The sequence below is a fragment of the Psammomys obesus genome, unplaced genomic scaffold (assembly GCF_907164565.1).
Source record: "Psammomys obesus unplaced genomic scaffold, mPsaObe1.curated_primary_1811, whole genome shotgun sequence".
NCBI classification, from domain to species: Eukaryota; Metazoa; Chordata; class Mammalia; order Rodentia; family Muridae; genus Psammomys; species Psammomys obesus.
In genome coordinates this window covers 19,367,973-19,392,227 of record NW_026592510.1, presented here as the reverse complement: position 1 = coordinate 19,392,227, position 24,255 = coordinate 19,367,973, and the positions used below count along the sequence as shown (strand labels likewise).

At 43.5% G+C, this 24,255-nt stretch overlaps 1 protein-coding gene across 4 annotated transcripts in view; it reads right to left on the bottom strand.

The window, feature by feature from the left end:
• Positions 1-24,255, bottom strand: part of Pcsk5 (proprotein convertase subtilisin/kexin type 5) — a 429,034-nt gene that overhangs the window by 5,703 nt on the left and 399,076 nt on the right. For all 4 annotated transcript variants that reach the window (XM_055613830.1, XM_055613831.1, XM_055613833.1 and 1 more), the window contains 7 exons: positions 23,476-23,693; positions 18,758-18,994; positions 16,800-17,027; positions 13,960-14,137; positions 10,493-10,710; positions 4,542-4,642; positions 1,619-1,805 (listed from right to left, as the gene is read on the bottom strand). In XM_055613830.1, coding sequence (XP_055469805.1) covers positions 1,619-1,805; positions 4,542-4,642; positions 10,493-10,710; positions 13,960-14,137; positions 16,800-17,027; positions 18,758-18,994; positions 23,476-23,693 — 1,367 coding nt within the window. The remainder of the gene's footprint in view (positions 1-1,618; positions 1,806-4,541; positions 4,643-10,492; positions 10,711-13,959; positions 14,138-16,799; positions 17,028-18,757; positions 18,995-23,475; positions 23,694-24,255) is intronic.

Below are 24,255 nucleotides of genomic sequence, written 5' to 3'. Positions count from 1 at the left end.
TAACTAACTAACTAACTAACTAACTAACTAACTAACTAACTAACTAACTACATGGTTGGTATCACTAGTGGCCTTCAGATTTTCTTTACTTACAAATGGACATAACAGTTTTGGCATGACACATCTGAATCCCAAGGAAACAGTATGTTTCTGGAGGAGAAAATTTATTCTAAGAATATGTTTTCCACATAGAAGGGATCCCTCCATTCGAAACTTTTAAGTTTTGTATTGTTTGAAGATGTACTCATTGTTATTTTTATGTGTGTGCATGGCTTACATTGGTGGATCAGTGGTAAAATTGTTGCCGGGCACATGTGTTTCTAAGTGTTCTGCTTGCATGTATATATATGCATAACATCTGTGCCTGGCGCCTGATAGGACCAGAAGAGGGCACTAGATCTTCTGAAACTGGGGCTACATTCCTTGTGAGCAGCCATATGGACACTCCTAAAACCTGAGCAATCTCAAGGTCCTAGGATCTTTCTAAGTTTTAATATACGTGGAGAGGGTTGGAGGTTGGAGGACAGTTGACGACTTGGAATTGGTAAAGTTGTTTCACTTAGTCTTTGCTTTCAGTGATATCTCATTTGTAAGATGCTCTAAATCTCTAACAAATGGCTAGATTTGAGCAAGATTAGAGTGATTCTTCAGTAGAACCACGATAACCAATTCCTTTCCCCTCAGGAGCAAAGATAAGAAGGAACAAAATACATTTATAAAGGTCAGATTCTGGACTTAGATAATCCGGGGCAGCATGATTGTGGAAAGAATATGAGGCTTTGGGGCTTTATAGTCCAACAGGCCCATGCTCAAATTCCAGATGAGCGTCTGGGGTGTGCATATATGTGCGTGTGATTTTTTTTTTTTCAAGATGAAGTCTAGTCTGAAAAAAACTGAGTAGCTCCAGATGGTCTCTCAAACTTTCTATTTGGCTCAGAGTGGCCCTGAACCACCCATACCCCTGCCTTTACCTCCTAAGCACTCAGATGACATGCAGAGGCCACCAAGCCTGGTTCTAGACCAGCCTCTTACTGTTGCTGTGGAGTTGAGCATGCTAACCCAAACCTTTGGGCCCCTGTCTCTTTGTTACTAAAATGGGGTCTGTTTGATCAAGGTTTTAACCTGAGATATTTCTCCAAAGACTTGGGGGCTTGGTTGCCGGTTGATGAACTTTTGGGGCGTGACAGATCCTGAGGATTCGACCTATTCAAAAGATGAACCTGTTGATGGATACGAAATATGATGGCATTTTTTGGAGGTGGTAGAAAACAGGTGGTGGGTTCTAGCTGGAGGAAACTGGTCCCGGGGGACCAGTCCTGGAAAGATGTGTTTTCCCCAACTTCTCTGCTTCCTGATTGTCATGGGGTGAGCTGTGGTGCTGAGTGACCATAAACTCAAATCTCTGAAATCATGAGGCAAAAAAAACCCCTTCCTTTATTAAATAGTTTTCCTCGGCTATCTGTCACAAGCAGAACTTGTGAGCCAAGTAGCTTTAAGTATGGTGGATGGTGGGCACACAGCAGGGACTTCTTGATCTGTTTGCCCTCCTCCCCCTTCGCTCCCCCCAGCTTTCTGAGCAAAGCACCGTGTTTCCGCAGGCCACCTCGGCTGCCCCCACCTGTGGAGCTCCGGCAGTCACAGCAGTCCCGGGATCTGTGGGGGTGGGAAGCATTGCAGCAGTGGAGACAGCGGCTGTCCTCCACGTGCAGCAGCAGGCCAGCTGGGCACACCGTGCAGTTCTCGGCCCCGGGTCCTTTGCACTCTTCGCAGCTCTCGTGGCACTTTTTACAGTTAAAATTTTCTCCCTGGTAAGAACAGTGAAGAGGTGTTTTTGAGTGCAGAGGTATTCACCGGGTACCGGAGTTCTTGAATGGCTATTTCTCTTGTCTCTGTGGACAGGGAAGAATGTGTGTGGGGATGGTAGGGGTGGGGTGGGCTGTTCTACTCCATTGACGGAACCAACTGTTGCAGTTGGAGGAAACCTTTGCTGGGCCCTGATCTCTGAGACGTGCTAGGGACAATGGCAGAAGAATGACAGGCTTCTAGAATATTTTGCTGTAATGTAACAAACTCAAAGGCAGGAGGAGTCAAGGACTAGTTGCATCTGAACTTTGCCCTACGTTTTCACAGTCTAGGCGTTTCCACATCACTCCACTTTGCAAAAGAGACAGTCCAGATGTTAGTCTGTTCCTGAGTCCTTCTCAAGATGTAGACCTGACAATGCTGAAGTTAGCACTCACACTTGGTAATGTCAGGAAGAGTAGAATGGCAGTGGCCCCTTCCTACTGTTCTTCGGTTTGACCCAATTCTTAGCATTTTGTATTCTGTCATTAGCACAGGTGACACAATAGTTTCCATTCTTTTTATTTTTGTGTGGATGTGCAGTTTTTCTTTTTCCTCTTGATCTGTTGTTGCTATAATGTTCTTGTGGAATGTATACAATTTACCCTTGTTCATTCAAATGCTGACTTCTCTATGCCACTCTCTGGTTTCAATCCGGACATTGTGTTGTGATGTTCATTCTAAGCATCACCCGTTTTTGTAAGTTTGTGTAAACACGCTACCATTTGTTCTATGTATTTTCAATAAAACAACCAGCCAATGCTGAGCAATGGAGAGAATAGGGTGGGACATCCTGGTCTGGAGGGGAGGAGAAAGAAGGGAGTGGGAGGAGTCTGGGAGGAGAGATCTGCAGGAGAGGTCTTGGAACCATGAGGAGAGATGAACCAGACCTAAGATATGACTGAAAGCAAGCATAATGTGGGAAATCTGAATGGGAGGAAGCTTTGCGGGCGTGGAGGTTTAGGATGGAGTAACTATTGCACAGCATTGTGCTGTAGGTTAATTAAATAAATCCTAGTATCTGTGTGGTAATTTGGGTATACAGTTGGTTTAGGAATAACTGCTGTTTAACTAAAAGATAAATCAATAATAAATATTAATAATCAACAACTATCTATCTATCTATCATCTATCTAGTCAAGGTCTTCTTCATAGTCTGGGCTGGCTTCAAACTCACAATCTTCCTGCTTCAGCCCTCAGCCCTCTGAATGCTGGGATTTGATTTCTACTTTCCATCAAGTTAGTGCTGTGATTTTCTTTGGCCCTTACTCTTTTATATTAGTTACTCTCTTGACTTCCATGGTTTCTGGATTCTTTTGTTTGTTTGTTTTGTTTTGTTTTTTTGTTTTAATTTGTTTTTAGTTTTTCGAGACAGGGTTTCTGTGTACAGCTTTGAGTCTCTTTGTAGATCAGGATGGTCTCGAACTTGCAGCAGTCTGCCTGCCTCTGCTTCCCTGAGTGCTGGGATCACAGGCGTGTGCCATCACACCCAGCTTGCTGTCTGGATTCTTATGCATAGACTCAAATTATAATTGATGGCTATAACTAAGACTGTAAAACTCATAGGAAGGGAGTTCAAAGTCCAGGGCAACAACTCTTTTCTTCCTTGATGCTATAAATTTGGGTTAGCGAAAGTCGCTCCATTTTAAATTATTGTTGGTATTGTTGCCACTACTACTATTGCAATTGTGTGTGTGTCTGTGTGTGTTTCCAGATGCATATGGAGGCATGCATGTGTGAGGTCAGAGGACAACCTTTGGGAGCTGATTCTCTCCAACTCCTATGGGATCTGAAGGTCACACTCAAGTTGCATGTGCAGCAAGCACTTTTACCCACTAAGCCATCTCACTGGCCCAGAGGATACCTTCTCAGTGTACATCTGTAACTTCAGTGAGATGGATGAGGAAGAGGAACAGAAGGGTTGGACGCTCAGTGGTGGAGGACTTGCCTTGAATTGTGTGAGGCACCACTGAAAATAAATACATTAAATAAAAAAAGAGTGGAAATTGCTTTCCTTGAAGCCTTGTGGAGTATTTCAGATGCTGACAGAGTGTTTTGGGTGTTCTTGTCAAATCTTCTGGGCACAGTCCCACCATGTTACTTCCTGTCTGAGTGACTGTTAGCAAGTCATTTAACTTCTCTGAGCCTGCATCTTTGAACTGTATTTCTGGTATCAGAATTCAACAAGAGCTTATATGTAAACATACTGATTTGTTTTAATTTCATCATTGATGCATTTTCTTTGGGTTTTAAGTTTAGAAACACAATCAAGAAGTGAACGGACTCTGCAACTCTGTGGCTCCCAGGAGAACTGTTATCCTGCCCTCACTGGAAGATGTGGAAGAAATGGAAGATCGAGGCCAGTGAGCTTCTTCCTGTGTTCCCAGGATCTGCTCAGCCACTGGGAAGAGGAAGCTTTGTATTTCTGTTGTAACAGGGGGCTGAGCTTCCTCTTGGTCAGAAAGAATGGCTATGGGGCTCAAGTTATCTCAGGTCCTTTCAGTCCCTGTGACCTAAGCGGACGAAGTAGGTTGGTAGCTCCACTGTCTTATGAATGAAAGAGATGTTACTGTGTTAAACATAGCCTGTGGTGAGTGTAGGAGTTTAGGCCATTTTCACTTCCCAGAATGGCATGTAGGAGCTGAGCTCCACAAAAGTGTATGTGTGGAAGGGCATATACCAACCCCAGGTCTCAGTACCTTTCTGTCTCTGTATTCCCCAACAACACAATCCGGCATACAAATTCCTTTCTGGAAATGGTAGCTCCACACACAGGACAAGCATTTCAATGCCCCCTTTCCTGAATGAGAGAGAGAGAGAAAAAAAATTCACATTATGAGACAGATTTCATATTCTAACCCTTGTCTTGGTGTCAGAACACTTGGCAGTAAGGAAAACGGCAAGTAAATTGAAGCAGAAAGGTGACAGAGGATGCCACGTGGTCTACAAGACAAAATAAAGACTTACACAATCTGTGGTCCCATCCACAGAGACCCGTAGTCTTGACACTGAGAATTTGAGGATGAAAGGCTGTGTGTCACAGCAAAAAATCTTTGGAAAATGAAGAATCATGTAGAATGTTCTGAACCCCGAGGGGCCAGGGTGTACCCCGTGGTCACCCCCTGCCCTGAATGCACCAGGAAAGCCCTGGGTTCCATTTTCAGCATGGGAAGAGGAATGTTTATGAAACCTTTATTTCTCCTCCTATCACATGAAACATTTGTGGTCTCCTCGAGGATTCAAAATCCTCGTTGCTAGGTAGTTTGAGATATGCATTCTTCTTTAGATGGCCTCCCTTCTGTGCAGCAGGCTAGCAGGCCCTCCCCCTGTGTTAATGGCACTATGGGCTGCTCCCTTTCCAGTCTGGCTGAAGTCCAGACCCTAGGCAGTGTTCAGTGGTGTGTGTCAGCCTTAGTGGGAACCAGTGACTTTATTTACACGTCCTGGTTTGCTGTATTCCAAGCACTTGGGATCTTCAACAAAGAGTTCAGTTCCTGAGCATTCTGTTTTTTCAAGGATAAGAACCCGTGCCTATTACTGCTTCTATAGAGCCTCGAGGCTGGAAAGATGGACCTTTTGACCCTTCCTTAAAATTCAGAACAACTCGCCATATGCTTTCCCTCACACTGACCTCCCCTATTCTCACCCTCTCTCCCCCAAGCCAGCCCCATGAGTTCAACTCATGCAGGGTAGCCTTGGGGAAGGAGTGCGGTGCAGAAAGAAGCAGCTTGAGAAGGTCCAGGCCTCAGGACCATATGAGGAGGATAAAGAAGGGACATGTGCCACAGGATTGAGGTGGCTCTGGAGGCTGCACACAATGGTGTTCAAACTTTCACAATCTCTCTGCCTCAGTCTTCTAAGTGCTGGTTTTACAGGTGTGTGCCACCGTGCCTATCAAGTGGTTTTCTTTTCAACAACTAAAATTATCGGACCATCAGATGTGGATGGATCACAGATGCCCTGCTCATTTAGACTGCCAAACTTTTCTGGACTCATTTCCTACATGCTCCTAATCTTAGTATGGCAGTTAATGTTTCCTAAAAATTTATACTTTTTCCCCCATTTAATTAATTGCCTGAGGTGTGTGTGTGTGGGGGGAATCCTCAGATTTTGTAATCTCTGTGTTATAAAACCAGAGTGAGCACAAGCTTCACCAACTAGCAAAGGATGTATGAGGTATGTGAAGAGAGATCACCAGAGGAAATGAACAGCAAGGCCAGGAGATGCTAGCCGTGTGAGTTCCAGGGCCCAAACCCCAATCAGGAAGACAAAGAAGAATATAACATGTGTGTATTCTGCAGAGCCACCCAGTACTGACAGTCACCCCTGAATCCTGTCTTGGGGATCCTGTGTTGATGAACTTGGGCTAGGGATACTCGAAGCTGCCGTCCTTAACTGGATAGTGAATCTCAAGTCTCTGGTAGAGAAATGTAGACTTCTTAAAACTGTCCTCTGACATCATAAATGATATCTCCAATCCTGATTAAAATGTTCAAATATGGTTTGTGCTCCGCTTTGATGTGCCTGTGTTAAGAGACATTAACTTACCTAATGATGGTTGCCCGATCTTAACTAGAAACCAAGTGTCCTCCCCTGGCTCACTGCACAACACTAATGGGGAGAAACTAGCAAATGAAATGACAACACAGTTATTTGTAGGCATCTCATTTTTACCACACTTATGTGTGGATGTGACTAGGAGATTTTGAGTTCTTGCTTCTTTGATTTCCCTGATATGATGATGAATTATAACCTGGAATTGTGAGTTCAAATAAACCCTTCTTCCCCTATTTTTTTTTTTTTTTTGGTGTGTGTGTGTGTGGGAAGTTGGAGTATTTTTTTTTTTTTATCATAGAAACAGTTTCCAAGAACAAAAATAAGAATGAAAATTACACAAAGTAGGCTAACCTGGATTCCAGGAACCCGATCTGCTTTGTTCGTGTGTATGGACCTCGTCTGAGCCACAGAGCTGGGTACATGTTTGTTGAGTAAATACATAGATGAATGGAGACCCAGAATTGTAAGAGAACACCAAATGGAAGGCTGGGGAAAGGCTTTTGGGAAAACATGCTAAGTGTAATGGAGCAGAAAGCGGTCCTGGTGGAGCAGGCTGAGGGAGCATTTTGGAGACAGGCTGGAGGGGATGTTGGTTCAGATTTATAGTAAGTCACTGTGCTTGGAGTTGGAGATGGAGGTAATGGGGGTCAAGGGCGGATGTGAGGAATGCCTGTGGGGGAAGAGCCTCAGATGCAGATAAGGTCAGTGCTGGACTGCTTCTAAGCAGAAGAGTGCCCTATTGCCCTCTATTATCAGTCTGATAACATAGAGAACTGATGGCCACTAAGAGGCTCTTACTGGGACAGGAAGGCCACTTAGTTAACTGATACTAACTGGTCATTCAAGCAACAAACTGAGAGTCTGAGAGAATGACACTAATGACTAAGGTGCAGGGATGAGATCAGAGGTATTTAAGGAGTCACAGGACTTAAGAGACTAACTGTGGAGACAGAGAGATCAAGAAGAGAAGAGGATAATGCTAGGTTAGTGTCAGGCAAGAGGGAATGTAATGGAGCCATTTATCAAGCTAAGAAACAGGAAAAAAGTGGTGTGAGAATGGAGTGAGAGGTTTAGGGTGTTTGTTGGATATATAACGTGAGATTCCAGCTAGAAATTTGATGTGTGGAAGAATGGAGTCATGAAAACCATTGGTTAGAAGTAGATACATATGGATCAAGGCACTGATGATAATGGCTGGATATGGCGGCAATCACTTGTAAGCTCAACATTAGGGAAGCTAAGGTAGGAGGATTGTGAAGTCAGATCAGCCTGGTCTACTCAGCACACACAGACATACACACACACACACACACACACACACACACACACACACACACACAGAAAGAGAGAGAGAGAGGGAGGAAGAAAAAGAGAGAGAGAGAGAGAGAGAGAGATGTATGCATACACAGAACCCCAAATCTGGATCAGATTGGCCTTTGTTTCATCCAGGTGTTAGCCATCCCGGCCCTCAAGGGTACTAAATAACTCTAGGCTTTTGAATTAGCAAGATGAGGTTGGACAAAAATTTATTATGCAATCTTCGAAGAAACTGTTTATCCCTTAGTAACACATATACACCAAAAAATTTAAATGTGGAGCTGGAGAGATGGCTCGGTTAAGAACAGTGGTTGTTCTTCCAGAGGGTGGAGATTGGATTCCTAGCACCCACTTTGTTGCTCCCAACCTTCTATAGCTCCAGTTTCTGGCCTCTGTGAATACTGAATGCGTTTGGTGCACTGACATACATACATGCAGGCAAAATACTCAAACATATAAAATAAAAATGCACTGCTGAGCCCAGTGACACACGCCTTTAATCCAACCAAGTACTCAGGAAGCAGAGGCCAACAGGTCTTTGTGAGTTCAAGGCCACAGTGTGTTCCAGGCCATCCTTGTCTCAAAAATCAATAAAAATCATATGTAAATTCAGGTTCTGATATAGCTTGGCACATTCTAAGCATACTGAGATAGGAAAACAAATAGCAGAGAAAAAAACAAGAAGAGATTTTGGCTAACCTATTTAGATGAAGTCTCTTTGATCCAGAAAGCAAACAGACCTGAAGAGTATTAGGGCGGAGCACCTGCAGCTCTGCCAGGACAGAAGTGGGAAGTGCACAGGGACAATCAGGGCCAGCCCCCTGCCTTCTCTGCCAGGACAGGAAGTGGGCAGTGGCAGATGTGAGCTCAACTTTCTGTGTGTGTTTTTTTTTTTTTTTTTTAACCATCGAAGGAAGAAAGTGTTTCACAAGAGACTGGAGCCAAAGCCCAGAATTTAAACAGGAATTAGGGCTGGACTCTGCTGTCACACATAAGTCCTCTCCTATGCTGTTATTTGGTTTCTCAGTGAGATCTGTACTGACAAGAATGTCACCTCTGGGAAAAATGGACCATACTAGTCTGGATGGAGTTTCTGTTGGGAGACACAGGTGAAGTGAACTGAGTAACAGATTTTAAGAAGTAAAGATGTAGGCAGGTCTACATAGCAAATTCTAGAACAGCCATATTGACATAGAGAGATGCTGTTTCAAACAAACAAACAAACAAACAAACAAACAAACAAACAAGGTAAGGATGAAGGAAGAGTCAAAGGAATAAAGAACCCAAATCTAACTTTCTCATTCACAATGAGCTTAAGATGAACATTCTAAAGTACACACATACCTGAAAGCTAAGAAGAATGACAATGAGGCTTGGGACATGGGTGAGCTTGCAGAGTGTTTGCTTAGTTTATGCAGAGCCCTGGGTTCAGTCCCCATCACCTCACAAACTGGTATGGTAGTATATGCCTGTAATCTGGCAGTTTGGGAAATGGATGTAGGAGAATAAAAACATTCAAGGCAACATTTTGTTGGAGGCACGGCTGGAGAAACATTTGGAGCTGAGCATTTTCCGGTTTGAAAAAGAGAAATTATTTACTTCATTTTATTTTATTTAACACGTAAGAACACTTATCAAGTATTGTATTAAAGTGTAAGAGGCGGGGCTGCAAAATGAACAGTATATAATCCTGATAATCCTTGTTGGAGAGGCTTGCAGTTGGATAGATGGGCATATTTAGTTAAAATGTAGTGTGAGGCTGGAAGGCAGCTCCATGGTAGGCAGTATGCCAGCCTAGCATGTGTAAGGCCCAAAGTTTAATTACCAGCACCCGAAAAAAGTCACATTACAAAGCTCTGATGAAACACTGAATTACAGAAGTGGGATGGAGGAATATAGCCAGGAGGACCAAGACTTGCTCTCTAGAGATGATGTTCAAGCTCAGGGTTTCGGGGTTTTGTTTTTAAGGAAGGGGAACCAAATCATGTCAGGGGCGTGTGAGACAGTGGCGTATTGGGTGGCTGCTGCTGGTTCTGTGTACTTGTAGGTGGTTCTTGACTTTAGAATATGTAGAATAAGAATTAAGACCGAAGTTAAAGGGATCTGAATAGGGAAATATTCAAATCACCTTTTTGTTTTGTTTTGTTTAAACTAGTTGTGTTTGGTTTTACCCTAGGCCTCTGGGGCTTTTCATTACGCAAGCAGTGTCAGGTATGGGTTCTGTCTTGTGGCGTGGGCCTTAAGTCAACCAGACATTGGTTGGTTAATCTCCAAATTGTGTGCCACCATTGCCTTAGCATGTCTTATAGGCAGGACAGATGTAGGTCAAAGGTTTTGAGGCTGGGTTGGTGTTTACATTTCTCTTTTTGTGGCCTACAGAGTACCTCCCTGCACCAAAACCAGTAGGACTGAATTAGAGTTAAGGTTCTATGAAGGCACCAGCTCGACTTCTCAACAAGTTGTGTGGATTTTGTCCTCAACAACAGGACCTTGCTGTCAGTTTGGAGAAAGCATCCCATTGTCTTGGCAGTAGCCTAGGCTGTTCAGGGAGTTCCATGGGACCCCCTTGACCAACAACTCAAACAAATGTAACCCAGTCTCAGTACTGGAAGCCTCATTTGATGACAAGAGAAGACCATGTGGGACTCTGTCTCCCCCATTACTGGGAGACTTCATTAGGATTACCTTCATATATTTTAGGAAATCCCACTGCAAAACAAAAAGGCAAACTTTTCAAATTTCCATTTTCATGTGCTGAATACCGGCATATTCTCACCTTCACACTGGTCACAAGTTGGATGGCACCTCTCACAGGTCTGTGAGCGCTGGTCTGCATAGTAGTGCTCAGGGCAAGTACGACGACACTGCCCCTTGGAGTGCAGCAGGAAGAAAAAGGTGTCACAAGACTGGCAGTCTGTGGGCTGTGGGCCTCGGCATGCCTTGCAGCTCTTGTCACACCTCTCACACCGACCACTGGCACTTTCTCCATAATATCTGAAACCAAGAGGGGAGCAAAGGTATATACAGATGTCCTCAGTATCTGCGGGGGGCTGGCAGCTGGACACCAAAACCCATGTGTGCATAAGTCCGATGAATAAAGTGGCCCAGTGTCTGGACATTAACTCTACCTCCTCTTTTATGCTTTCGAGTATCTTTGATTAGTTCTCAGCACAGTATAAATGCTATGGGAATAGTTGTTATGCTCTATTGGCTCAGAAATAATGACAAGAAAAAAAAATCATGTGTTCAGCAACATTTAAAAAATATATTTCCATTCCTTGATCTGGTACGGAAGCTGAGGATGTGGAGGGCTGAGGAGCTCTGCTTGAACCAAAGGCTGTGTCAGTCAGGGTTCACACACTGGCCTGGTCTCTTCAGTCTCTTCACTTGACCTTACTCATGGAATCATTGCCAAGATGCTGATGGATCCAGTAAGCGTGGATTGTCTTACCTGTACTCGGAGTGTTTTCGCCTGCTTCCCACCCCGGCCGTTTGTGACCATGAAGCTGGAAGCACCTAAGATAAGGCTGGTAATCACACAGTGGTGGCTCCCCCGCTCTCTACCACCACGGCCGCTGCCACACCATCGCCGCTGCTGCCTCGTCTTCTTTTGATTTAACTTTACCTTTTGTTGAATCACACCCTGGATGGAAGAGATTGCCTTCTTTCCTTTCTTTTCCTTTTTCCTTTCCTCTTTTCTTTTTCTTTTCCTTTCCTTTCTTTTCATTTCCTCCTTCTCTTCCTCCTTCTCCTCTTCATCAATTTGGAGACTGAATCTCCCATGCATAGTCAGATTGGACTTGAACTCTCATTGTAGCCCTTGCTGGCCTCAAGTTCATAGCAATTATCTTGCCTCAGCACAACAGTGCATTGGCATCTTCCAAATCATATCTAGGTATTTAGGAAGTGGGCAGAGGTGGTATGGTTTATACCTGCATTTCAGGGCATCAGTAGGTCTTAGGAATTACCACAGTAACCTCAACGTTTTAGGGTTTTGGTACAAAAACTCTACCTGCAAAGCCCTGTTTGTGTCAAATCAGCTCAGTGAACATGGGAAAATAAACACCACACTTAGGTAGTGCTGAGCCCGTCTCTGTTGGCAATCCGAAAGAGTCACGTTGTACCCCAGTGACCCAGCTGTGGCACAGTAAACCTCACTTTGCTTTCTGTACTTGCATTACTTCAATTAGTCCTTAGCATGACCAAGGTATTCAAGAGGCAATACAAGAGAAATCAAATTTAAAAAAGTAAAACAATAGGGAAAAGCAAAAACACACAGGAAGGAAACCACAGGAGTGGGCTTAGAAAACAGGACTGTAGTCCTGAATCCATAATATATCAGCAGCTATATAACTATGTGACTTCATCAGTTAAACTCTCTCACCTCGTTTTCCTTTTCTGTAAAATGGAGGGACTAATGTCCACCTCATGAGATTATTGTAGGATCGTATAAAGACACATCACTTGAAACGTTTTGCAAACTGTATTGAAGATACAAGCCCAGTAGAAACCACAAATGGAAAACATCCATTCAAAGTAGGTCTTAAAAAACTGTCAAAGCATGCTGCTGAAATAAAGACAAGAGGGAGCTTGCTGGGTTCCACATGTCCACTTACTATGAGGACTATTTGTTTTCATATAAGAGTGAAATTCTGTGAGCCCCACAGCCTTGAAGAGGACCCTGTGAGAAAGCCTGGAGACTTGAGCCTTAAAGAACATTCCGTGAGGTTAATGCTAAAATAACTACATATCGGGAAAAGGTGCAGAGAATTATACAAGTGTCCACTCAAGAAACAGACATTTAACCAACATGCTTAAGTATGTGGAACATGGATTTTTACCAAAGAAACCATCCCCCCCGCTAACGCTTCACTGATACTCTAGTTCTTCTCCAGTAAAGAGAATGGTAGCAGCTGGTGCTCCCCACCCCCACACCTCTTGGTCACTTTGCACAATGTGGAGCATCATCTTCTTAACGCCATGCTCGGCTTTTCATTTAGCTACAGAGCTGCACACTTTTGGCGTGTGCTGCAGAGCAGATTGTGACCAGATCGGAGAACGATGGCGATTCACCCTGTGGGATCCGGATCTTTTTGGACACTTCCCTTGTAGCCACGCCTCTACCCTTAGGCAGGATCATGCCGCAGTTAATGCATATGGCTTGCACTTGCCAAAACTCGCTGAAGAGTTGACTCTGTGCTGTGTGTGTGGTAGTACACATGAAACATAAGAGATGGTTTCCTTCCAGGAGCTTGAAATGTTTCTTTCATGAGAAGATACTAGAACAAGGTTAAGCCTTTGAAGTACAAAGTCTGTGCATTAACTCAGCTTACCCAGACATACAAGGTGCTTTTACACTGTCCTGTGTGGATTACATGAGTGAGTGAGTGAATGAGCTATGCAGAAACATGAACCCGCACACGGTGCTGAAATAAAAGAACCAGGCAGACATCACTTGGGGAAAGGTACCAATTGGGGTGAAAACATCCAGGAATGGTCCTTCAGTTTGTGCCTGGATCCTCTCAGGCCCTGGGTTACTAATTGGGAAAGAGTGGGCTGGAGTGTGGAATGCTGGGGAGGGCATGGCCCAGTCACGCCTTCTTCCCATCCTGTTTATAACCAGATCCGATAGACACACCAGCAGGTGTTCTTAGCAGAAAAATCATGGAGTCTTTAGTCACGAAATGCTTTCATATTAGCATTTCATGTCAGCATCAAGGTTGCTTTAGAACCAAAGCTGTAAATTCCACATTTGGGCACTTGGGGAGGTCTGGCAGAGTCCACAGGGTATAAGTGGAGACAGTAACTGAAACTGTTTTCTTCCCACCTGTACTGCTTAGGTTTTGCATATCAACCCTGAATCCACACCACCATCTAAAACTGGAAACAGAACAAACCAAACAAACAAAATGCAGCCCTTCTTACTAATGCATGTGGGTCTTTCTGAGGGGAGGAGGACTCCTCTGCTTTGCAGTCACACATACGGAGTGTGTGACTGTCAGTGGGGCTGGCCCCGAGGATGATCAGTCAGTCTGACGGGACCGTCTTTCTTAGCGTGTTCCCTCACTGGCATACCCCAGTTTCTCCTTTTTCTCTCCCTTAACTGTGGCCTGGTTCATATTTGCTCCCTCCTGGCATGGAGGTTTCCCTGTGGCCCTCCCTGTTCTGAGCCCCACTTTCCTCATCGGCCACCAGCTTGCCACCGGCAGCCACTCCAGAACGAGAATGTGCTGAGCTCCTTACCCATCCCTGCACTGCAGCAAGCACTCTTTGCCCAGCTGAAACCAGCCAGGTCGGCAGGAGCTGCACTGCATGCTGTGTGGGCCTTCGCAGGTCCGGCAAGAGCTGTGGCAGGGCACACATTGGTGGCCGTCCTTGTCAGCGTGGTAGCTTTCTGGGCAGGCTCTCACACAAGTCGTGTCTGTTGAAGGAGGAAAAGAGTCTGTCTTGACCTCGAGTCTGACCTGTGGCTCCCACACCTTCTCTATTTGGTTAGGGAAGCATTGCATGAAGAGCAAGATGAGGTTCCACAGGATGGTTGAGGTCAGTGAAAACAGAAGTCAGGGTGGACGGGCCGTAGTAGGTAGAATGGAATGTACAGGCTGACAAGTGGCTATGGCAGCTGAGGGTTGCTGGGTACCTCTACTCCAGTTTCCTGTCATTGCTATAACCCTGACCACCAACTTTGTGGCTTTAAAACAAGAACTGGTCATCTCACTGAGATAGAAGCCAGAAATCTGAAATGGGTATACAGAGCTGCATTCCTCTTAGACACCATGGGGTGGGGGGTGAGGAATCTGTTCCTTCCCTGTCTATCTAGTCCACCTTTAGAGGGCATTTGTGTTCACGAGCCCCAGAATCCCTTCTCTTTCAGCGGGGGAGCATCCCCTGTGTTGCTCTGATTCAGTCAACATACATCTACTACCAATTCTGCTCTTATCGGACCCTGTGATTATGTTGGTCTCATCTGTCTAAGCCAGGACAATCTTCCTATGCCAAAATCACTCATTAAGCACAACTACAAGGCCCCCTTTACCATACAAAATGAATACTTGCACTGAGAGAGTAAGGTGTGCCATCAGGGAGAGAGAGAGCATAATTAGTCTACTACAAATTCGTCTTCTAACTCTATAGTTTATAAATAGCCTCTTTCTGGTGGTGCAGGGCAGGAAGGAACCCAGCCTTTGGGTGCAGTCTCTGCATCAAGGCTTAACTATAAATTCATTCATGTTCCCAGCTGAAGGAAAGACCTTCACTAATGAGACGTCTTCCTCTCCGTAAGCAGGGATCTGACCTGGCTCTAGACTGGTCATAACCAGAAAAGTATGCACTATGGGTGAACAGGTGAGATCACGTGAGAGACCTGGCCAGAACGGCTATTTTTATGAGGAATAACTTTGGGAAAGGAAGTTCACCAACCTCCAATGGGCTGGTGTTTCCAAGTGTCACCTATTGTGAGAGGCCGGAATGGTGCTGAGGATGGGTGACCCTGTATGCAGCAGGGCACCGATGTCTTTGCTGATGACATCTCACCAAGAGAGGAAAGGGGCCACCTATTATGACTGTGAAGGTTGCCCTTTGAGGTCTCTGCTGCTGATTGCGAAAACAACACTGAAGCTTTCTGGGTTTCCCTTTATTCGTCTCTTTTTAATTGATTGATTGATTGATTATTTTTGAGACAGGGTTTCATGTAGGCTGGCTTCAAACTTCCTATAAAGCTAAGGCTAGTCTTAAAACTGCTGATATTCCTTCCATCTTCTGGGATTAAATGCATTTGCAACTATATCCTGCTTATTCACTTTTTTGGAGACAGGGTCTTGCTATACGTAGCCCAGACTGGCCTTGACTTTGAGATACTCTTGTCTCAGCCTCTCCAGCAGCAGGGTTATAGTCATGTGCCATCCCACCTAGTCAGGATGATTAGTTAATCAACAGATACTGAACTAAGAGGCAACTATGATGACCAGCAGAAAAGCTACATGTTAAAGGAGCCTGTCTGCAGACTACTTATTACTGGGGAGTCAGTGGAGAAACTGAATCTTCTTAAGGAGGGGAGCTACATGGATACGACTGCTGAGAGGCACGTGGATATTGCTCTACTCCAGCACAGATCTCAGAGGATACAACCTACCTCTTTCAGCTAAGAAGGCACACCTGCTATCTAGACATGAGGGAACCACTTGCCAACTCAAAAGGAAGAGTGGGGACTGAATTTTTCCAAACTGTGCACAGCACACAATACAGAAACAAGCTGTGTTCCAGGCAGAAGGAAGCTACAAGATATGACAGGTAGATGCATATAGACCTTACACTGAACCCTGTCCTAAAGAGGAGCTGAGACGATTTAATATGAACAGAAAAAAAAATCAGAGTCATTGATTTTATGTGTATTAATGTTTTGTCTGCACGTCTGTATGTGTACCACATGTGTTCCTGAAACCCCAGAGGTCATAAGAAGGCATGAGATCCCTCACAGAGTGCTGTGAGCCACTCTGGGTGCTGAGGCTCAAACCTGATTCTTCTGCAAGGACTAATGCTCTAAACCACTGGCCCATCTGTCTAGCTCCAGTGATAGTGTATTAAAGAATCGCATCAATACAAAGTTATCAGAGTTGACAATATCCTGTGTAAGAAGGTATCCCTATGTGAGGAAACAGAGCAAAATGTTCATGGGAAAGGGACTGTAATGTGTCTAACTTACCCCTCAATTTTTTAGAAAAAAGTAGATTGTGGGTTAGCAAATACTTGTACAGAGGATGATGATGAAGATTCGTAGTGGTGAAGTGGGCAGAGAGCACTGTGTGATGTTCCTTCTACTTTCCATCTTGTCTATTCTCTATAGGTTTGAAAATTCTTAAAGATTTGTAAAACAAAGAAATAGAGAAAGAGAGAGAGAAAAGAAGGAAGGAAAGAAGGAAGAAAGAAAGGAAGGAAGGAGGGAAGGAAGGAAGGAAGGAAGGAAGGAAGGAAGGAAGGAAGGAAGGAAGGATGTTAACACACACTGGGCATCAGGCATCATTCTCAGGAGGGTCATAGAGGGAGAGACAAAAGAGCTGGCCTTGGGCATAAGTGTTATAACTTACTGAGAAGAAGAGTCTCTCCAGGGCAGCTATAGCACTGGTCCTCAGCAGGCCCTGAGCAGCGGGAGCATTTCCTGTGACATGGCTGGCACCTGTGAGAGCCCTTGTCCCAGTACTCAATGGCTGCACACTCCTTGGGTGCTGTGCAGACATCATGCACCATTGTCAGGCCTTCCTGACAGGACAGGCAGGTCCAAGCTGATGAGCAGGTCTGGCAGAACTCAGGACAATCTGCAGGCATGGCAGGCAGGCAGGCAGGGGGTAAGAGATGTGCAAGGCTGGAACACCCTTCTAAGAAATGAATTTCTTTCTCCTGGAGACTTCCAGGGCTTTATGCCAAGGGTCAACCAACACTATGAGCAAGGATGCACTTCGTATGTGACCATCAAAGTCCCCGTTGCCATAGTCTTTCTGTTATCTCCCAGAATACTTCTAGCTAATCACTAGTAAAGCAATTATTGGAATGTATCATAATTTCCCGATAGCAAAAGACCTCTTTGGTGTTCATTACAAATGCTCAATGCCCATGTGAGAGGACCTGCATACAACAGGTGTTTGCTTGGCTGATGTGTTATACAGTCTACGAGAACAGTTCAGTCTTCGATGTTCCAGCAATTGTCACTTCCTCTTCTTAGACTCCTTTCCTTGCAGACATGTGATGATTGTCTCCCACATTTATTGCTTCCTCCCTTTCTTGGTGGCATCTTGCAGAACATCTCCCTAATTTCAATTCTTCCTTGCCCCCTTTCCCACTCTTCCTTTGCTGGCTCACTTTTTTTCTTGACTTACTGTTCTAGCATCTTTGTTTCCAAATAGAACATGAACCCTGTAAGGGTAGGGGCTCTGTGTGCTTTGGTCTCTAGGCCTGGAGTAGCATGCAGTACACCGAAGTCTCCCTCAGTCTCCCTGGATGGATAAGCTTTATTGTTACTATTATGATCTCATTGTCTATGCATCAGGGAATTAGGACCAAAGATGCCGAGTCACTCAGATAGAAGAGGATAAAATCAGCCAGGTATGGTGGCACACATTTATAACCGCAGCACTTGGAAGACTAAAGCAAGAGGAGGGCTAGTTTAAAGCCAGCATATGCAGCATAGTAAGATTCCATTTGAGGTTGGTAGAGACAGGCCAGGATGGGAGTGTAGACCTTTGACAAATGGTTTTGCCAGTTCAGCCCCAGGGGCTCAGGGAAGGTGGTAAGACAGACCAGGACTTTTAGAAAAGCATGTTTTCTAGGATGCTTTTCTATCTTATTCAACAAGTCCTCTCATAATGGACAATGTATTTTTCTGTTTCCTGTAACTAAAAAGAGACTAAGAAAGATTAATGTCCAGTTGAAAATAAGGGGGCCCAAGGAACCACAGACCCTTTCTCCTTTCTTGATTTATTGCTTCATTAAGCACTAATGGTAGAAGGCAGGACCTGGGTCAGGCTAGGCAAGGGCTTTACTACTGTGCTGCCTCCTAGTTCCAGTAGTCCCGTTCTGGGATGTGTAGTGATGGAAGTGCCAAATGGAAGATGAATGGGGACTTGGGATAGGAAGAACTGAAAAGGAGAATAGTTATGAGGAGATGAGAGGAGGAAGGCAGATGACAGGAAGGAAGGAAGTACTCCATGGGATCTTTTACTAAGTGTATGAACTCATTGGTGGCTTAAACTCTCAAGGACAGGCTTTAAAAAGCTCACCTTCTCTTGGAAAACTTTATGAAGAATCCTTTTTGATGGGCATGTGCCATTAATAGGGCCATGTGATATGCAACTAGCCAGATGCACATGCTCAAAGCTTATGAATGATGTATTTTAAAAATGAACTCACATTCAAAATTTGCTTCCTTGAGCAGGAAGGTTACAAGTGTCCTAAGAGCTTTGGCTGTGTACTATGACAGTCCTAGAGAATACTTTGTATTGACAGGCTTCCCAGCATTCTTTGCTCAGTCATACAGCCCAGAAGTCCTTACCTTTGCATTCATCATTCTCTTCTTCTTCGTAGGTTCCCTCAGGGCACACATCCAAACACAACCCCTTGTAGAGAACTTTGGAAGTGTCAGCACAGACAGCACAGTCATCCTCCTTGGGACCACTGCACTCCAGACAGTTTTCATGGCAGGGGACACACTGGCGTAAGTCAGGATAGAAGTGTTTGGGACAGGACTGATGGCACATGTCATTATATAGGAAGAATCCAGGCATGCATTCTGAGGAAAGATAGGAGTAGCAGGTTATCTCCAGGGATTGGTCAGAAGAATTCATCACTCTTGTGGTGGGCTAGCCTATTTCTTAGATCTCTGAACCTTTTGACCTAGGCTGACATTTTCTTCTCCTCATCCACCCACGGCATATCCCAATATCTAACAATTTCTACCTTGGGAGGGGAGGCCACCTATGGCGGTCTGATTGAATAATCTTGGATTTGTGTGCTGAAGGTACAAAAAGTTTCAGTGTTGTGGAAAATAGTGACAATGGAGATATTGGAGGCATTGCTCAAAGATCTGAAGAAACTGAAGGTTCACATGTAGAAGGATGAAACTAGACCCATTCCCATCACTTTACACACAAATCAGTTTCACATGGACCAAAGACCTCAATGTGAAATTGGAAACAATGGAACTGCTGGAAGAAAACTGACACTTCCCTACAAGATACAGGTTCAGGAAAGGATTTTCTGAATGGGACTTCATTGTCCAGAAATTAAGGCCAACAACTGACAAGGGGCCTTCATAAACTAAAATGGTTCTCTATACCAAAGGAAGCCATAAGTTAAGTAATATTTCCTCCTATTTTCCACAGAATAGGGGAAAATCTTTGAGAGCTGTACAATTGACAAAGGATTAATATCCAGAATGTACCAAGGGCTCAAAAAAATCCAGAAAAAAAGTGACCTATTAAAAAAATAGGCTAACTCAGAATAGATCTGAACAGAGAATAAAAATAGATTCTTTTGAGAATTCTCAAAAGGAAAACCAAAGATGGCTAAAAAATACTTTAAAAATATTCAGCATCCTTAGCTATCCTGGAGCTACAAATTAAGATTACTTTGAGATTTTTATCTGATATCAAGAAAACAACTGACAACAAGTGCTGTACTCAAGGACAACACAATGTGTGTATTTGTGTGTGTGTGTGTGTGTGTGTGTGTGTGTATGTATGTGTAGTTTGAAAGCAATAAAGGATAACTGAAGGATAACATTCCCTCAACAGTTGTAGGCTAACAAGAATACTAGGTAAGGGAAACCTTTTTTCAAGTTGTTGGTCAGGGTTGTCTAGGAGACTCCCCTATAGTGGAAGTTTTGGTCTCTTTAAAAACTCAGCTTTGTTATGTAGATATGTTTTTATTTTAATCCTAAGTGTGGGATATGGGACTGCCCTAGTTTATCCATGGCTGATAATTGCCTCATGCAGGGCATGGTCTTTGCCAGCCTTGTGCAATTCTGAGAGGGGTGTGGTTTTTGCCAGTTGCAGATGGTGGAATTCTGAGGACCCTGAAAGGATATAAATATGAGAGCCCAGAGAGAGGGCTTAAAGGAGACGGACAGAAGAGGAAGAAGGCTGCTTGTTTGTTCCACCGCTACTGTTTTAAGTTTGCTGGACTGCTAGATTTCCTGACAACTGAAACTGGTATTTTCCCAAGGAACCCGATGACCCTAACCAGCTGGAACTAAGTCTAAAGGGGTCTATATCCCCTTTCACGTCTAACCTTCTTTTTCTCTTACCTAGCGGGGGGGGGGGTTGTTGAAAGGGAGGTAGAGGCTTAAGGAGCCCCAAGTAAAATAGAGTTAAAAAAAACTAACACCTACACTCCCCACTTTGGCATAGGCTATTGTTGCCTCACAGAACTTGAAGGTTAGACCCTGTTGCTGAAGACACCATACATGTTACACAAATGACATGGAAGATATGATCTAGAACTGATCTGGAAGCCTCCTTCATTAGGACTAGCTCTCATAGTATCAAAAGAGCCTATGCAAGCTGCCAAGGAAGAAAAACAACCAATAGTCCTACTCAAATGAACCACAACAATGACTATCTCAGCAAGATATCCCCAATGTGCACTAGTGACATTATTATCTTTGGGGTAAGCAATAGCTGTCTAATGGACTTAAGGCTTGCCTAATAGGGGGAATTCATGCTTGGTACTGCAAACCTAGCCAACTGCCTGTGACTGGAGAGAGAGGTCATAGACCCTAGAGTCTATTACTGACATTGTCTTAAACCATCATTTCTATCTACATTCTTTTTGTTTGTTTGTTTGTTTGTTTGTTTGAGACAAGATCTCAGTATGTAGCTCTGGCTGTCCTGAAACTCACTATGTAGACCAGGCTGGATTTGAACTCACAGAGATGCGTCTGCCTTTGTCTCCCAAGTACTGGGATTAAAAGCATGTGCCCTCTTGCCTATCTATCTAACTACATTCTAAAGGTTATACCCATAGATAAGTGTTGATCTCACTACACTTCTCAAAGAAGTTTCTTTTTGCAGCAGGTATTGTAGAGATGTACAATGGTGATATATAATAGACTATGTATTGTACATATAGTATTATTATATATAGCATGTATAATCTATAATAATTCTAGAAGAAAAAGTCATGAACTTGAGAGTGAGTAGGAGAGGACTGGAGGAGTTGGAGGGGTACAAGGGAGGCATAGAAATGCAAGTCTACACCATTTAATGTATGAAATTCTAAAAGAAAAAGAAATTGATAGAATATATTTATAGAACTTGTTCAACAAACATTTTAATTATACATCTAATAGTAAAATGTAAAGTTTCACTTGGAATTAGGAATAAACAGAGGCTTGCCATAAAAAAAAATTGAAAAGTATTTACAAATTTTTGAAACTGCGTCAAGTGCCCCAAACTTGATTCCATATATCAGGAAGCTTGGGAATTGTTTGACTTGTTAGTTTTTTGTTCTTTGACAGAATAAATCTGTGAGTGGATGTTCAATCAGCATGAAGAATGCATTGCTAGTTACTTTGTCTTCCTTCTTTTTTGGGGGATGGGTTTGGAACACCTTCAGATCATACTAAGTGACTCCTTTGCATAACACTGAGTCTCCTTTTCTTGGGAGCTTGTTCCAAAGAAAATGATCTGTTCAAACCATAGCATTATTCCCATTTAAAGTTGCCTAAACTTTATTTTCTTAAACTACATGTATGTATCTACGTGAATATGTGTGGGATGTGCCTGCTATGGAGCAAGTGTGGAGGTCATGGGACAATTTTCAGGAGTTGGTTCTCTCTTTCCACCATGTGAGATCAAAGGTGGTAGGTGCCTTTACTCACCGCGCCATCTATATTTTCTCTCATCTCTTAAGACTGTGTCTTTAATCACTCCTGTGATTTAATCACTCCTGGATCAATCCTTTTATAAGAACTTGAACCCAGAGTGGGGGTTGTGAGTGTCTTATCTGTAACTCAAGGATCCTGAATAATGCTATGTATGAACTGAAATTTTCAGAAGAAAGCAACAGCTGTGCTGAGGATTCTACAAGACCGATCAGCTGATTACACTTCCCTATTATGGAGTGTTGGAATGTTGTAGATCCGGAATCTAATTATCCTGGGCTTTCTTTAGCTCCATAACAGCCCATCATCACCTACCTCTGTGTTGGATCCAATATCCGGTGACTGTCAGGTAAATCTTTTGGAATGTATAAACTAAACAGATCATTAACTTCTACCAACCTAAAAGCTATGATTGTCATCTGGTGGTATGTGAGGCCTAGAGCAGAGATTTCCTCACTTGACTATCACCCTCTACCCTTAGTTGCCACCAATGCTTTTGAAAGTTTCTTGATTTATGACTTCCTTTTACTCTAACTAGGAAAACAGCATGAACCTGTCTCATTGGACCATGGCATATAGGTTAATCTGAATCTGTGTACCTAAGCCGTGGTCATTCATATTTGTCTCCAGAATAAATGTCTCTAATTCCCTTTGAGGTGAGAGTTGAGCATATCTACAAGAACTCTTGTTTTAGCTTACAGAGTTTACAAGGGAAAGAGTACATCTCATCCTCAACTTCCTCAATGATAGGCTGGCAGATGATGGATTGCACTGAAGGTGAAGATTAATTTTTGTTGTTGTTGTTGTTAACAGATAGTGACCCAGCCAGTGGCTCTTCAGAGCCAGGGTCCCCTTGGGACTGTGAAAATGTTTTTGGTTTGTTTGTTTGTTGGTTTTCTATCAAAGATGACTACTCCATCAAGGATCAATATGCCACAAGTCTCCCTCACTCTGTAAAACTTTTACGCAAAGGGATTCAAATCCTCTTATCTTCTTCACCAAGTAAAGCTTTTGCTTATGAAGAGCTGCCACCTGCGTCTTCCCACATTCCCCAAACTTGATGATCCAAAGAGGCCAACCACTTGCCCCCCCTTTCATTTTCTTTCAAAGTTATCCAGCTGTGAAAGAGTGTGGGATTGGACCCCAGGCAATGGGGAAAAGATAGAGTACTCCTACATTAGGATAAAAACCTATCAGATTTGGTTGCTAGACCAGTTTTGGTCATAGCACACCCTTTTTGTGAAAAGAACTATCCTTGGCAGGTTCCTTTCACTTTGTTCATGTGTTTCTTTGTGCAAGAGGGAGAATAAATAAATAAATAAATAAATATATATATATATATATATATATTTTTTTTTTTTTTTTTCCATCAGGATGCTTCCAGGTACCTTTGCAAGTTTTTTCATGGATGCAGTCCTGGCACATCTCTGGACAGTGCTTGCAGACTCCTTCCATGGCCACGTGTTTTTCAGGGCAAGTTTGCAAGCACATCCCATGGTCTAGGACGAAGTCTCCTTCACAAGAGAGGCAGCTGGTGGCATTTCCTTCACATGTTTTGCAAGGGGAGCTACAGTGTTCGCAAACACCATCTTTTGCATAGAAGCCCCTAGGGAAAGAAGGGGGACTGCAATTAGATCAATTAGATATGGCTCTCGGCTGCTAACAAAGGGATTCTAACCAAAAGGAAAAGCTGCTGCTCTCGTCAATCAAAATAAACCCCCAAGACTCACTGAAGGGAGGTTGTGAAAGAATGTCTAGAAATGTACAGTGAAAGTACAGTGAACACCTTCTTTGAGGACCTGGTTTATTTGAAGGAATTTATTTTGTCTAAAACTTTGTTATTTCCTGATTTATCCATAAATTGTCATTGTCTTTTCTTTCTGTCAAATCTTTACAATAGAAAATATCCTGGGGCTAGAGAGATGGCTCAGTGGTTAAGAGCACTGGCTGGTCTTTCAGATGATGCTGGTTTAATTCCCAGCTCCCACATGGCAGCTCACAACTGTGTGATCTGTAACTCAAATCCTAGTGGACCTGACTCCCTCACACAAACACAAGATGTACATATAAATAAAGAAAAGAAAAACTAATGTTAAAAATATATTAACACACATTAATAAAGATTTCAAACCAGCTCTGTTGCTGGAAATAGCTACCATTTAAGGGGG